Source organism: Toxorhynchites rutilus, chromosome 3 (assembly GCF_029784135.1).
Source record: "Toxorhynchites rutilus septentrionalis strain SRP chromosome 3, ASM2978413v1, whole genome shotgun sequence".
Lineage (NCBI taxonomy): Eukaryota > Metazoa > Arthropoda > Insecta > Diptera > Culicidae > Toxorhynchites > Toxorhynchites rutilus.
Window position 1 is genome coordinate 138,719,903 of NC_073746.1, and position 15,769 is coordinate 138,735,671.

General features: G+C 39.6%; 1 protein-coding gene across 1 annotated transcript; it reads left to right on the forward strand.

The window, feature by feature from the left end:
• Positions 1-10,749: 10,749 nt before the first annotated feature.
• LOC129773519 (uncharacterized) lies at positions 10,750-12,168 on the forward strand. The gene has a single exon (XM_055777133.1). It carries the CDS (start codon positions 10,750-10,752, stop codon positions 12,166-12,168), a length of 1,419 nt encoding a protein of 472 aa, XP_055633108.1.
• The last annotated feature ends 3,601 nt before the right edge of the window (positions 12,169-15,769 follow it).

A 15,769-nucleotide genomic window follows, 5' to 3' on the forward strand; every position in this document is an offset into this window, starting at 1 on the left:
GTGTTGTTTTTTTCACATGTAGCGTAATTGATGCATTGATTGATGCATGGACGTAGTAACTAGAATAACACACAAAAATGGTCAGTTGAGGACCCTGAGTTATAAGCTCATGATTGTTTCCTTAGTAGCGGACACGCAACCAATTAGGCAACGAAGACCACCTAAAAATCCATAAATTGTCTCCGGCACTATTGCGCATGATGTTTGATAGCTCGGAAACCGCCAAAAAATCTTCTATTCTCGTATAGAACAGTAAACATCACCTCCGGAGTATTTTCACCGCATGGATCGTCCGAGAAATACGTTAAATAAATAGATTTAAGTATTTAGGTCTCTTGAAGTGCACCTCACATACAATGTGTTTTTGTTTATTTATATCTCAAAACTATACTATACTATACTATACTAAACTGATAATGATTTGGTCGTACTGTGAAAGTTGTCTTGATTTTCAACGCCGACCAGATGGTATTCCTAATTCCGTAAAGTTCGTTCCGATTTTAGGAAAAAAAGAAAGCATCGTTCTAAAAAGAAGGCAAACATTTATTGAATTATGTATGCCCCGTTTATCTCCACAATTTTTCGCAATTATTTAGCTTCAAAATTTTATGCTACATAAATAGTAAAATTTCTTACCCGTAAGAATAATTTGCAGAAACCTAAACAAGTGGTAATGTGAAGCAATATCTGGTGAGTACGATACACTAGCCCGTTTCAGCCATCAAGAAATTTTCCCATGCAGGAAAAAGAGGTTACCATGAACAGAATTGTTGTAAAGCTTAAGGCCCTGGAACTCTTCTTAGATGAAAACTGCCATAAATTGGTTGATGAGTTCTGAAATAGTATTGGACGATCTTTAGAAAAAGATCGATCTTGAAGGATCGATTTTCTAAACGGTGTAGGGATCAATTCACTGATTAAAAAAAAACTTGTAATATGTTGTCTTTTCTTTAAACGTGGAATAAACTTTTCACATTTCTATTAAAGCATCAAAGGCATTTCATTTTTATTCTCAAAATCATGGTCACAAAGGAAGCTTGAAAACCCAGAAAATATTTATTTTACAGGGCATCCATCTTGAACCATCATTGAATTATTTCATTAAATAAATTAACTAAAAATTATTACATATTAGAAATTCAACAACTGATATTCATCCAGAGCTCCGCTGACAATAATTCCGTTGAATTCAATCGTGTCATACGTTTTTTTTTATCGAAATCTTAGTAGTAGTCCCATTTAGTCGAAATCTTGGTAGTGGTCCCAGTTCTAGAAAAGAACGCTTCAGCTGGATTGATGTCACCATCCCATCTCGTCACAAATTTCACTGTCAGCCTAGTGAATGTGATGGTGTAAATATAACTTGTGACCACTTGTTTTGTAATGACCAAACTTACAAAATTGCTTCTCCTAAGTTTACGACCGCTAATTTCAAAGGGATCCAATGTTTATGAAATTTGTCAAGTGGTTTTTGGTGGAATTCAAATCAATATTCACTGAAAAACAAATGTTTTTTTCTGAGATAAAAAAATCGGAAAGATCAAAAAGGAAAGTTCGTTTTCGTAATTTTTTTAAGTAGAAAGAATCGATCCGAAAAATCGAAAATGGAAGAAGAAAAGATCGATTTTCTGAATGTCTACTCAAAATCGCCCAATCCTATTTACTATCACTGATTTCACATCCTCGAAAGCTGTTCAAATGTTGACTTCATGTTTATAAAATTTGTCAGGTGGTGAGATTAAAATCGATATACATGAAAAACTCTAAGATGGAAAAAAATCAAAGGAAAAACTAAGGTTGGGTTATACCTATGATATAACTGCAATGTTGACGTAGTACTGCCGATGCCTTAGTAATCAATTGTATTTCTTCAAACTCGGATGTTCCTCATTGGGTACGATATCGTCGCTGTGTCTTTTGTGTGTATTGATTAAATTATTGATTAAACTAGTGAATGAATGAAACTATTAACGAATTCAATTGCAAACAAATCCCAATTTAAGTCAATTCATGCATTATGGTAACAGTTGTCGCAACAAATAGTTATCAACATTTTGCCTAATCATCAAACGGTATGCGTAGAAGTTCAGTGAGCTGGCGACATGAAGAGATATCTTCCAATGCAGTTTTGAATAATCGAGCCAAAGCGTTGCATTTGTACCTGCTTTTGTAGACCGTGATAACAAAAAGAATTCCAGAGTGTGAAAATGCTTGGGGGATAAAAGTATTGCCGTCTTGAATGTATCTGCATGCCGATTTTCCCAACTTCTTGGTTTCGGAATCTGTATTGGGAAAACACATTCTGGTTTGCAAAAATGCAAGCGAGTAGAAAAGTACCCGCAGCTTGAATCTATTTTGCAATGCCGATTTCCCCAGGCTTCATGATTTTGAAATCTGTGTTAGGGAAACATTTCGATTTCCAGAAACGCAAACGGGTACAAAAGTACCCGCGGCTTGCATCTAATTTGCTATACCAATTTCCCCTGGCTCCATGGTTTTGAAGTCTGTGTAAGGGAAACATCCATCCATTCCAGCGATCGTACCTCAATCGTTGCGGCACTCGCTCATATACCGATTGGTGTGATTTCAATAGCCTGTTTTGAAGGCAATTTTAGGGCTTTTGAAACAACTTTTTAGATCAAAAAGTAACAAGTATATAACGCGTAGACATTTTAGCTTTCGAATGAAGTGTTTATCATACCATTTCGTTCAGTTGTTTAGTAGCTATTAACGCTCAAATTCTCGTTCTCGGGCGTAACGCTTTCGTTTTCGAAACTTTGAACTTACACAATAACAGTATAAATGAAAAACGTAGTCCTACGTCAAAAGATCGATCTTCACAACTTTTTCGGGTACAATGAATCGATCCAAAAAAATCGAAAATTGAAATGAAAAATTGTAATGGGTTGTATATAGGACACGACCGCAGTTTTCGACGTAGAACTACGGAATTATAATATTCAATTCACTTGTTTATCACTTCGGATATTATTTCAGAATCCATCAAAATTTTTGTAATATCTTTTTAGCTTTTTATTTATTTATTACTTCAGTAAACTCGAAAGAGTCGAGTAGAGTCGAAAGCTATCTGCACTTCTCGTTTATTTGGTTCAATTCGCATCAGACTTTCTCCTTCCCACTCAGATGTCGATATCAAATGAACCCTTTTGCTCCTATATTCCGCTTGAGATGTGGTCGAACCCCACAACATGCAACTACAATGTCACCCTGCTGGTATTTGAAAGCATACTTTCATGAAATATACGTTTATCTAAATAAATGTAGTGTATATCTTTATTCCAAAGTTCTGGATACTCTTCCATATCCGCGTTAGCACAAAAAAAATCTCGGAGGACTTCCCCTCCTTGTATCGAGCTGTGTGTGTATGCGTGTGAAATTAGCATTAGGCTTAATGATATCCGCTCGTTGTGTTATGCTAGCTCACTCGCATCTGTGTTTTCATTCGATTCTATTTTTGGTTTCCGCCTCTAGACCTGAGAAAGACCCTTGTGGAACGAAACTCTATTCCATACTCCTCCTTCACCCGACAAGAAAACAATCTTCTCCCGCTCGACGCTCTGCGGTAACCATGTTGCTTCGATGACCAACAAACGAGAAGTGGTGTGGCTTCAAATAGCGGATCGCTTATTTAAACCAAATATCTTGCTCGTTATTGACGATGTACAAATTTTTGAACAGTTTATCGAGCTTGTCAGTTGAATACAGTTTCAAAGTATTGAAATAACATCAAGTAATCACCGAATTGGTAATGTGATGACGGCTCGGGCGGCGGCGACAGCAACCGTTCCAGAACAAACTTTCATTTTCAGTATTCACAGAAGAACATAGCATCCACCTCTAAAAAAATACCTTTTGTACATCCGACTTTCAATACACTGCACTTTGATGCCACTTTTAACCAGGGATCAGTGCTCGAATTAACTAAAAGTAAATGACCGATTGAAAAAAGTCACCTACAAGTTCACACGCCGTCCCCAACAAGGTAACTCACCGATGCATAACTAAAACCTTATTGCTGTCACAGACTTCCAGTTTTCGTTAATTTAAACCGTGTTTGAGAATTGGGGAATCACGATAGCATATCAAACAAATCTTAGAGAATTTCTGATCCAAAAATTCGATAACACTGAAGAAATTTGTGACGCAGTTACATCGTACTTCAAAAAGTTGGACGCTACGCACTTCGCGCACGGAATAGATAAACTCGTACCACACTATGAAAAATACCTCGAACGTTACGGCGATTATGTAGAAAAATAGAAAATAAAACGTAGATTACGAAAATCACCTTGGTTTTTGTCCTAACTTTATTTTTCCGTGGTTTCTGAGGTACTGAAACTTATTTTATGAACGACCTTCGTAAATTCATTTAGAAGGATATCAATTGTGCAGTTCCAACTGTGAGCTAAAAACATCAACATCAGTATCAGTCTACCATAGTACATACTAACTTTCAGGGCTGACACCTTTTTTCCAGTCCCAACTTTATAAGGTTAACAAAACCTGACCCAATTTTACAACAATAGTGTATTGTTCACCACATTTTTTACCAACTTTAAGAGCCGTATCATGTCGTAGAATCGCGTAGTACAAAGCATTCAATTATTTTTTCTCTATGACACTTCTTGTAATGAATGCATCTTTCAACCACAAACTGTCCACTAAACATACGGTCCTTACATATCCATACGCATACATGGGCGTGATGATCTGTTACCATAAACTTAAAGCCCCCAAACATCACGTACAAAGTGGTTGCGCCGTTGTTCAATTTATTACCCACGCAGCCGTTTCAAAACAGCATGCCCAAAATGATCAGGAATGCACACCAAATACTAAGGTGTCGAACACCCCCTTGTGGTTCGTTCGTGAATAGTAAAACCTTATGTTCACAGATTCACATGCAAAAATTATATATAACCACTAAATATGAACTACAAGAGTAACGAAGTATCTTTCACTCTCAGACCCATTTCTTTCCTTCGCTCGTCATAATGGCACACACGCAGCTTTTTATTTTAATTTTAAGCCACCCCAACCGTTTAATCGCATGGCTACCATTGCGTGCAACCATTCGTCACTTGTTGGCAACATGCAAACTGTAGGATTTTTTTTTATGTTCAACCATTTATTAACTGCATATCACAGCGCGATGCCCCAAACTGCTCATAACGGGGTGATGTCAAAAAATGGACATGCCTCGTGCATACCTCACACAAACACACCACTCACCACACGGACTCGAATAAGTAGCAGCATTTCACGCTTGTTTAAGTTTTATAGTGTTTGATTGTTTCCTCTATGCGATCATGCTAAGCTAATGAGTTTCGATCGTGTTTTGATTTATGTAATACCTTAATTATGATTCTCTACAGGGAAGGAAACACATTTCGTAACGGTTTAAATTGTTTCCTGACCTTACTGTAGCTTCGTAGATTCCAGAGTCGGAAATTCCAGAGGTAAAAGACTGAAAAATTATGCGAAATGATCATAAAACGCCAAATTTGTTACCTCTATCGCCGGTTCATTGATGTTAACAATTTAGCATGAACACATAAAAGATATTTATCCGATTGTCCTGCTTCTTGTTTGTATTGTACTGAACCTAATTGTGAGCTCAACTCGGGAGTAATTAATGCAAAAAAAACACTAAAAACAATGAATGGCTCACGCTTTATATCCTTCTGACAAATAATGGTGCGTGAGGTTAAAAGCTATGCATGATTGTGCCGTTCCGCATTTGCATATCTGCCCAGTACAATTAGTGTCGCCTTACACAGTTACCTACTCTTGTCTCGCGTGTTCATCATTAAGCTACTTTCGTCACAAACAATGAAGGTTAACTTGCGTGGTTCTGTGGAATATACTAAAGGTTGCGTGTTCATTCATTCTATTTGTTGTTAACAGCTTGTTAAACATGAGCACGCTGTTATTCCCCTGTGTAAATTTCTAAACAAGATTATCCCAGAGGTATATCCGTCTCTATAAAAACAACTTGTTCCAAAAAAAAAAACCAAACCTCATATGTTCTTACGAATGGTTAGTCTCTTCCCACGTACCACTTTCATAAGCCCATAATCCACAATTTATACAACATCACCAGAAGATGCTAAAGCAGAACCCCAGATGGCAGGAAGAACCAGTTTTGATTTCAAAACTCGCACAGTTGCAACAGTCTCCACATTTCGCACCCGGATCTCTCATCTGCTTAGCCAGTTTTATAACATTGTATCGAAAAAAAAGTTGAACCTGCGGAACTCTACTTACAGAACTCCACAAAGGCGCGCAACCTCAATAACATCACTTACAGAGCACGAAATTCATGGAATGGGATAATTGTGAGATTGTGTAACTCATCTTCATACAACCATGCTATTATATCAACCCCAATTACAATTAACCTGTTGCTGTTCCTGGTATTAATATTCTTGATGCTCATTTGATGACTTACCGTGTGCCATCGACAAACGTGAATCGTTATTAGCGCCACTTTGAAGCAAAAATAGAAAGGGCAACCAACAACAGCTGTTACCGATTTGGAGCAATCGGATCGGAGTTCAACAATCGTGCGAGATTGTGAATGTTTGGGGCAAATGTGTGGCGGAACTCTTTTTGAATGGTTCATACAAATCCAATATAGATAGAATTATGGGGCGCATTGATTGCTCATCGGTTAATTTAGGTTACTCGTCCAATCAACGCTGTTGGATGTTGAAGGAAAAAGCCAAGTCATCGTTGAGAAATTAGCCTGCCCACGGAAAATGGAAAAGTCCGTGAATAGTATTTTTCATTCATAATTATTGATTGTTATAATCGGATGCTTCATACTTTGGAAGAGGCTAAACCATACTCGATTTATACAACAGTGAATACAAAACGCTTATTTTATGATCTGTGTTTATATGTTGATATCGTACCTGTTTCGATGTTAAACACACCATCAAATATGATGAATCAGGAACCTGCGGTTAGATGAAATCAGGAACCTGCGGTTGAGCCCTATTCTCGTAGCAGGAATTTTGTTCATCTTCAATGATATTCTATTTTTGGCAGCAATCGTAGGTTGTATATCACGGTTCAATAATTACTGTATTTTTTTCGATGTAGACGAATACGTCTGGCTCATTAGCTGATATATTGATTCTAAGGTCACCTTTCTATACCAGTCCTGTTTGCCGGATCTGAAAAGCATTTGAATTAAGGCATTCTTTTGAAAGTCTGCTTGACTTCTAGCTGTTTTTGAAATAGTTATTAATTAGTATTCTATCCGGCATCCGGTTTTACTTCTCAGGAAAAGTTTCTCTTGCGTAAATACTACGCATACATCTAAAATACCCGTAAGGGATTAGATGTTTCCCCATTTGAGATGTACGATAGCATTTCAGGCGATTACTATGCTTTAACGGATAAGTATCCCGAGTATCTCATGATTTCTCGGAAATTTGATTCTGATAAATACGATCGCCTGCTAATCGCTTTGGATATTATTTTAGAATAAAGTGAAATTTAATAAATGATTCTATAGTAGAAGTTGGTCCAGGAAACAATCATTGGTTTACGCGGTTTTATCGAATCTGTCTCGTAGCCTTCAAAAAGTGAAATTCGGAAACATCAAAATTAACTCTCAGCCTTCACAAAGACCTTTGACTACTCACCGGCTATAGTGATACCGAAGTAGAAATGATATTAGTACTAGTGTTAAACCTTTCACAGTTCATTAGCCCCTAGCCTTGAGAGAGATTAATTAAAATAAACCTTAAAGAATCTCAATGTCTTGAGAAAGGTAATTAAAAAAAAAGGTGATTGGTCGCTGATCCGGTGACTTATAAATGAACGAAGATTTGAAATCGCAAATGATGTCTTTTATACTTTTACCCGTTGAATTGTGCCTCATCGATTCGCCATGGGTTTCAAAAAACCATCAGAAAGTGTTTACAATTTTTTTTTTATTTAAATCGTTTATTTTTACAGACTCAGTTTTAAAGGAGCCGAACTCCTTACTGTATTGTTACTAGTATATATACATTTTTCCTTAATTCTAATGTTAATAATATAGGAAACCGATTACTCGCGGTCGACTCGAGTTTAGTAGGGTGACATATTTTCTTCAGGAAAAGGAGGGGATATGAGGATATGCTGACAATGTTCACACTCACACTCTCAATCATACTCATCACGATCAATTATTAAACCTATCTTATATCTAATATGTATTTACATTTCATCTTATTCTTAAGAAGGGATCCGATCTCTCACAAAGGAAAAGGAAAAGGAAAAACTAAGGGTATAAGGACAATCACACACGAAGTTCGATAGCTTTAAGGAATACATATATTTGGGACATGTAATCAAGGTCTAACCTAGCCAACACGTCTCTCACCGGCACCATGGGCTGCCTTCCTCTGGGGAGTTTTCTAAATTCGATCTGGCGACAAGATACACCTCACACGACCAAACAACGTGTTCGATGTCACGGTAACCATGGCCACAAACGCAGAGGTTGCTGTCAGCAAAATCAAAACGAAAAAGTTGCGCGTCTAACGAACAGTGATTGGACATGAGTAAGGAGAAGGTGCGAATAAAGTCCCGACTCAAGTCCAGACTTTTGAACGACGGTTTGAGGCTAACCTTAGGGATAATCGAGTGAAACCACCGGCCCAATTCATCTTCGTTCCATTTGCGTTGCCAGTTAGCGATGGTATTTTTACGGACTAAAGAATAAAATTAATTGAAGGCGATTTGACGCTGATGAATATCGCCTTCAATCGCACCTACCCTTGCTAATGAATCAGCCCTCTCATTACCCGGAATTGAGGAATGTGATGGGACCCAGACAAAAGTAATGACATAACAGCGTCTGGATAAAGCACTCAAAATTTCTCGTATTCTCTCAAGGAAGTACAGCGAGTACTTTTCTGGCCTCACTGAACGTATAGCTTGGACAAAGCTAAGACTATACGTTACAATGTAATAGTGTTCAACAGGTCGTGAGGCGACGCTGTCCAGCGCCCAGTGAATCACTGTCAATTCAGCAATATACATTGAGCAAGGATACTGAAGACTGTGGGAAGTGCTAAAAAATTCGACCATCAGTAAAGTACATATTATCACAAGTGACACGCCCATACTTTGCACCGAAGATCGTTGGAACGAACCCCGATCGAAGATAATCTGGAATTTCTCTTTCATGAACAGATTAAAATGTACAGAGGAATTGATGTAGTCAGGAAAACAAACACGGTTGAGAATATACGAAGATCATCTGGCATCACTGTTTAATGTTGTTGTTAGTACAGTTTCATCGTGCTTCAATTTTACTGTTTTTGTGACTGTTACATCGAGTTAAACGTCTTTGTTTATTTGTACCTGTATACTTTGTCAACATATTCCTGGACACTGAAGTGCATTCGGATTTCGCGCAACTTGCAAGTTTTCGACACCTAATTCATCATCACAGCACATCATCTCCCATTGTCGTCTGTCATCTTGCTGCCCCGTGACCATTATCACCTACCGAACGTGAGCAAAACAAAACATGGATAAAAGGCATTGCGGAGAATGCAGCTTGGTAATCAACGATCTGGAACCAATTCGCTGCGGCTTTTGTGATACGTTTTTCCATATCAGCCAGCAATGCTGCGGATTCAACAATCGTTCGCTTAAAGAGCTGTTCTCGACTGGGAAAGCAATGTTCATTTGTCCCAAATGCAGAAGCACACTTAATGGTCGAAGTGTTTGCTCATTCCTCAAGGAGTCAACAAGTTCGCAATTGCAATCGCCGCTTGATTTGAATGAGCTTTCTGGTCAAGTGAAGAAGCTTACCAGTCTTGTTGAATCTCTAACTAAACAAGTGGAGAACATTGCCAATGAACGTCAATTAGCCAGGCCACAAGGTACATTGAACTGGTCCCAACAAGGAGTGAAACGACGTCGTGGAAATGACGGACAAGCAGTGCAGACACCACCCGATCGTGGAACGAATCCAATACAATTAACCGATCTGTCTGTTCAGTTCATTGTGCCGCCACCGCCCGCACCAAAATTTTGGCTGTATCTCTCTGGATTTCAACCGCTGATAAATGTTGAGGATGTTCAATTGATTATTTCCCGCTGCCTGAACGTCACTGAGCCAGCTGACGTAGTGCGTCTGGTTGCAAAAGATGCCGACGTGACTAAATTGAGCTACGTATCTTTCAAAATCGGCCTAAACCCTTCTTACCGGGACATTGCTCTCGACGCTTCTACGTGGCCTGCCGGACTACTGTTTAGGGAGTTTATGGAGCATTCGACTAAGCGTCGTCCGGATAGGGTCCCTGCTGAGATCCCTTTAGACAACGCTATGGGCCCGATTCAAGCTTAAGGCGATGTCGTGTGGACGGTGGAGATCATCTCGTCTCCACCAATGGCGAGTATTTTTTATTTTCAATTGACGATCCCGTACAAATGCTTCGCCCGTTGCAGCCGAATGATGATACTATACCCGTACTATGTGAACATGATGGTCGTGACGTGCTATGTTTCGCCTATGTCCAACGAAGCGATATTGTGAGAAATTGTGATGTGGGGCGTTTTTCAATGGAAGGCGGAGGTGCTTGCACCTCCGTCAGAGGCGAGTATTCATCTGTTGGTAATTCCGGTGACGGATCACCATCCGTGCAATCGTTTCAGCCCTCTAATCGCGGGGAAGTGTGTATGTATTTCCAAAACGTCCGGGGACTACGTACTAAAATGGATGAGATCTTCCTGGCTGTGAGTGGATGCGAATACGACATCATCATTCTAGTGGAGACCAATTTAGACGAATCAATAACATCAGTACAACTGTTTGGTGATAACTACAATGTCTTCAGGAATGATCGGAACATTCATAATAGCACTAAAAAATCTGGAGGAGGTGTTCTCATCGCCGTTCGTCGTCAATTGGCTTCATCTCCTATGTGCAGCGCTGAGTTAGATTTCGAACTAGTGTTCACAAAAGTCCAAATCGATGACACGAACCTACTCATTAGTGCCGGATACATCCCACCCGAACTGCGTGCTAACGTTTTATATATGAGGCGTTTTGTCGATGCAAACAATAACGCTCTTGATTGTACCCGCGATGGTGATACAATCATCGTATGCGGTGATTTCAATCAAGCTAATCTCCTGTGGAAATCTGAAGAGTCAAACTTTGTAACTGCTGATACCAACAGCGTGGAAACGGCAAGTGCCTGCTTGCTAGATAACATGGCCTTGATGAATCTGAAACAATTTTGCGGAATTTTGAATCCTTGGAATCACATTCTTGATCTCGTATTTTCCAATGCTGATTCATGTATTGTTCACGAAGCTGCTGTTGCAATAGTGAAAATCGATCGTCCTCATCCACCATTAGAAATAACACTCGTCTTTAGCGGCAGCGAGTCATTGTTTGAGCACGAAGACATTCCCCAACTGGATTTCAATTGCATTGACTTCGTTGCATTGAATGCTTTTTTGGCCGATATTGACTGGACAGATGCTTTGTCTTGCACTGATGTGGACCTTGCCGTGGAGAAGTTTAGCAATCCTATTTTACAGTGGCTTGCTTCTAACGTTCCAAAAAAGCGATTGCCTGCCAAACCGCCTTGGGGAAATGCACATCTTCATTTTCTAAAACGCAAAAAGAATGCATGTCAGCGTCATTACCGGAGACTACGAACCCCCGTCCATAAGCTCCGTTTCCAAATCGCTAGCGATTCATACAGGACTCTCAACTGTTTTCTTTATAAGCAATACGTTGCCAAAACGCAAAGTAGCCTCCATAGAAATCCTAAACGTTTCTGGAACTTTTTTAACTCTAAACGCAAGAGTATCGATGGTGTGCCTGCTACGGTGTCTCTGTTTGATGAAGTTGCAACTAATGCTTCGGATAAATGTGAACTCTACGCAAAGCATTTTGTAAGCGTTTTCAATACTGCTAGCGCGACAATGGGCCAAGCTAAGTCTGCTGCATCCGCTGTTCCGGGTAGTATGTGTGACTTGAGTCTACCGGTCATAACCGAGGAAATATTACATACTGCAGCAAAGAAATTAAAATCGTCCACAGCTCCTGGACCCGATGGAATTCCAGCTGTCGTATTCAAAAAATGCATTGAAATTCTAACTTCTATGTGCTGGCTCTAAGTTGTTTGAGACTATCATGTACGGTCATCTATTTTCTCAATCGAGAGCTTACATCTCCACGGATCAACACGGATTCTACCCGGGTAGGTCAGTGACAACAAATCTGCTCCAATTCACTTCCGAATGTATTAACCACCTGGAGAATGGCAAACAAGTTGATGCCATCTACACCGATCTGAAAGCCGCCTTCGATAGAATTGACCACCGGATTTTGCTATGTAAGCTCTCTAAACTTGGTGCCTCGGCTGCTTATGTGGACTGGCTCAAATCCTACCTTTACGACAGGAAGCTTTGTGTAAAGATTGGCTCATATAGTTCAACATGGTTTCAAAACCATTCCGGCGTCCCGCAGGGCAGTAATCTCGGACCACTACTATTTGCACTCTACATCAACGATGTCTCAGCTCTATTGGGTGTTGGTTGTAGACTGATGTATGCTGATGACCTCAAAATCTATAACGTAGTCGACAGCCCAGCTGACTGCGTTCACCTACAATGCCTGTTAAATCTGTTTGTCGAATGGTGTAAACTGAACAACATGATGCTCAGTATTAACAAATGCTCCGTGATAACATTTTGTCGCTCTGCCAATCCGATCCACTGGGAGTACAAAATTGATGATATAGTTATTGAACGAATGCATCAAGTAACAGACTTAGGAGTTCGGCTTGACTCTAGGCTGACCTTCAATGATCATCGCTCCATAGCTATTGATCGTGCCAAAAGATTGCTAGGACTCATCATGCGGACAACTAAAGAGTTCACTGACATGCATTGCCTCAAAACGCTCTACTGTTCGTTGGTTCGATCAATCCTTGAATCCTCGTCAGTGATTTGGAGTCCCTATCAAGCTATTTGGATCGACAGGATTGAACGCATACAACGACGATTTGTTCGTTTCGCCCTGCGCTTGCTTCCTTGGAGGGATCGCATTAATCTCCCTCCTTATATTGATCGGTGCCGCTTGCTGGGAATGGATACCCTTGAACAACGACGCTCTGTTCAACAAGCAGTCTTTGCAGCGAAGATTTTGAATGGAGAAGCTGACTGTCCCAGCCTACTTGCAAAAATGTCACTGAACGCTCCCACCCGGATTCAACGACGAACTCTGGATCAGATGCTGGCTGTTCCATTCCACCGCTCGCTATTCGGTTACTTTGAGCCGATGTCCACTATGACAAGAGCATTCAACGAAGTGTCACATTTGTTTGATTTCGATATGTCTTCGACAGTGTTTAGACAGAAAATCCTCCGCTCTAGACATCCTCCACATCATTAGGTTAAGTTATTTTCATTAAGACTATGAGTCAGATGGATTAATAAATCAAATCAAATCAAATCAAAAAGAAGGAACAACCTGCATGGAGATGAATTCATGATATATACTCATGAATCCGGAGCGAAAATTTTGCTCGATAAGCTGTTCAAAATTTCCGATCACCAATGGATTCATAACCGTACGCCGGATAAGGAACCGAAATAATAAATTGAAGCGATCTTTTAGTGGGAGTACGCCTGCCAAAACCTCGAAACTCATGGTATGCATTGAGGGCATACATCCCAACGCAATACGGAGACAGAGATACTGAATTCGCTCGAGTTTAATGAGGTGTTATTTGGCAGCTGTTTGAAAGCAGAAACTGCCATACTCCATCACTGAGAGAATTGTTGTTCGATACAACATTATAAGATCTTCTGGATGGGCTCCCCACCAGGTGCCGGTAATTGTACGGAGAAATTTTATTCTTTGTTGACATTTTTTACTCAGATACCTAATATGGGCCCCCCAAGTATATTTGGAGTCGAACCAGACCCCAAGATACTTGAATGGCATAGCATGAATGATCGGTTTACCCAAAAGTTGAAGCTTCGGTTTCGCTGGTCTATGCTTCCTAGGAAAGACGACCATCTCTGTTTTCTCCGTGGAGAACTCAATTCCTGGACCAATGGCCCAGGTACTTGCAGGTCGGATTCGTTTGATCTTACGACATACACCACTCCATCATCTGCAAGTGGTCTTAGGATGCAATTTTGTGTAAGGCGATTGTCGATGTCGCTTACATAGAAGTTGTACAAAAGGGGGCTTAAACATGAGCCCTGGGGGATTCCATGTAGGAGACCCGACTTACTTTCGAATCTCCGTGAGAAAAATTCAAATGTTTCTCACAAAGCAAGTTATATAACATATTATTCGGTATAGAGGCGGCAGACCTCGAGAGTGTAATTTTTCTGACAAAACCTCAATTGAAACTGAATCGAAGACCCCTTTATGTCCAAGAATACTGAAGCCTTTTTTTTTCGGCGTAAGCCATTTGAATTTCTGAAGAAAACAACGCAAGACAATCATTCGTCCCCTTGCCCCTGCGGAACCCATATTGTGTATCTGTGAGTAGGCCATTCGTTTAAACCCATCGATCAAGGTGAAACAAGATCATTTTCTCCAACAATTTCCGTATACAAGACAGCATTGCTATTGGGCGGTACGAATTGAAGTCGGACGCGGGTTTTCCGGGGTTTTGAATAGCTAATGTTGTAGTTGAGCATGAAGAATTTTGTTCACCGTTCAAAACGCATTACCGAAAAAGGGGTGGCCACATCGAAAATGTCCTAAAATAAGATATATTTTCGTTTTTTTTTAAATAAAAGTTATAAAAATTTGTGGCGTGAGCATTTAATCTGAAAGACTCTGTATTCGGTTTCGTCGTCTTTAAATTCAATTATTACTTCAGAGATTAATTCAGAGACATTTGCTATTTTCGGGATTCTATAGTCAAGTAATGTGTAATTATTCGAAATAGATGAAATTTAGAGAGAACAATGTACGCAGGGGAATGGTTTATCATTAAGAGCACATGCCCCATTGCTTACCACATTACTGGAAAGATAATCTTTTAAAGATCAATTTTGGACTTGACAAAATCCATGAGCATCTCAGCTTGGTGCTACCCGTTTGCAGAATAAAAAATTACAGAAGCCGAGTTTGGGAAAGAGAAGTGTATGGTAGGACATCCCACCTAGATTTGTGTAAATTTCGAGGAATAGGGAACCTAGAGAGAACCTAGAGGGAATCTATTATTTTCAACATGTAACATCACTTGTATGATTTTCGAGACACTTTATTTCACAGGTTAAAGCTGTGTATTAACGGCAGAATCAGATTTTTAATCTGACGAAGTTAGTTAGTAATCCGTTTGTCTACACAATGTGGATATTTTTTTTCATTATTATTTTTTTATTATTTTGACGTAGGACTACGTCTAACCGGAAGATATAGGGGGTGAAATGGAAATCTAGGCACTGAACAAGTAGGAAAAAATGCAAGATTTGGAACGCTTATAACTCGAGAATTTCTCAATAGATCGCAAAGGTTTTTGCATCAATTGATAGGAAATATATCTACGCATCTATCATAACGAATAACATTTCATTTTTCTTGAGATAAATAATTGAATAATTGTGAAATATCAAGCATTGTCAAAATGCACTATGTGCCCATTTTTGATTGGTCCATTTTGTGCTCCTCAAATCGTACCGACCAAAACGGGCAACCAGAGCAGCAGCGAAATAGAATGAAGCACGATTGGAACGAAACACTGGTCGC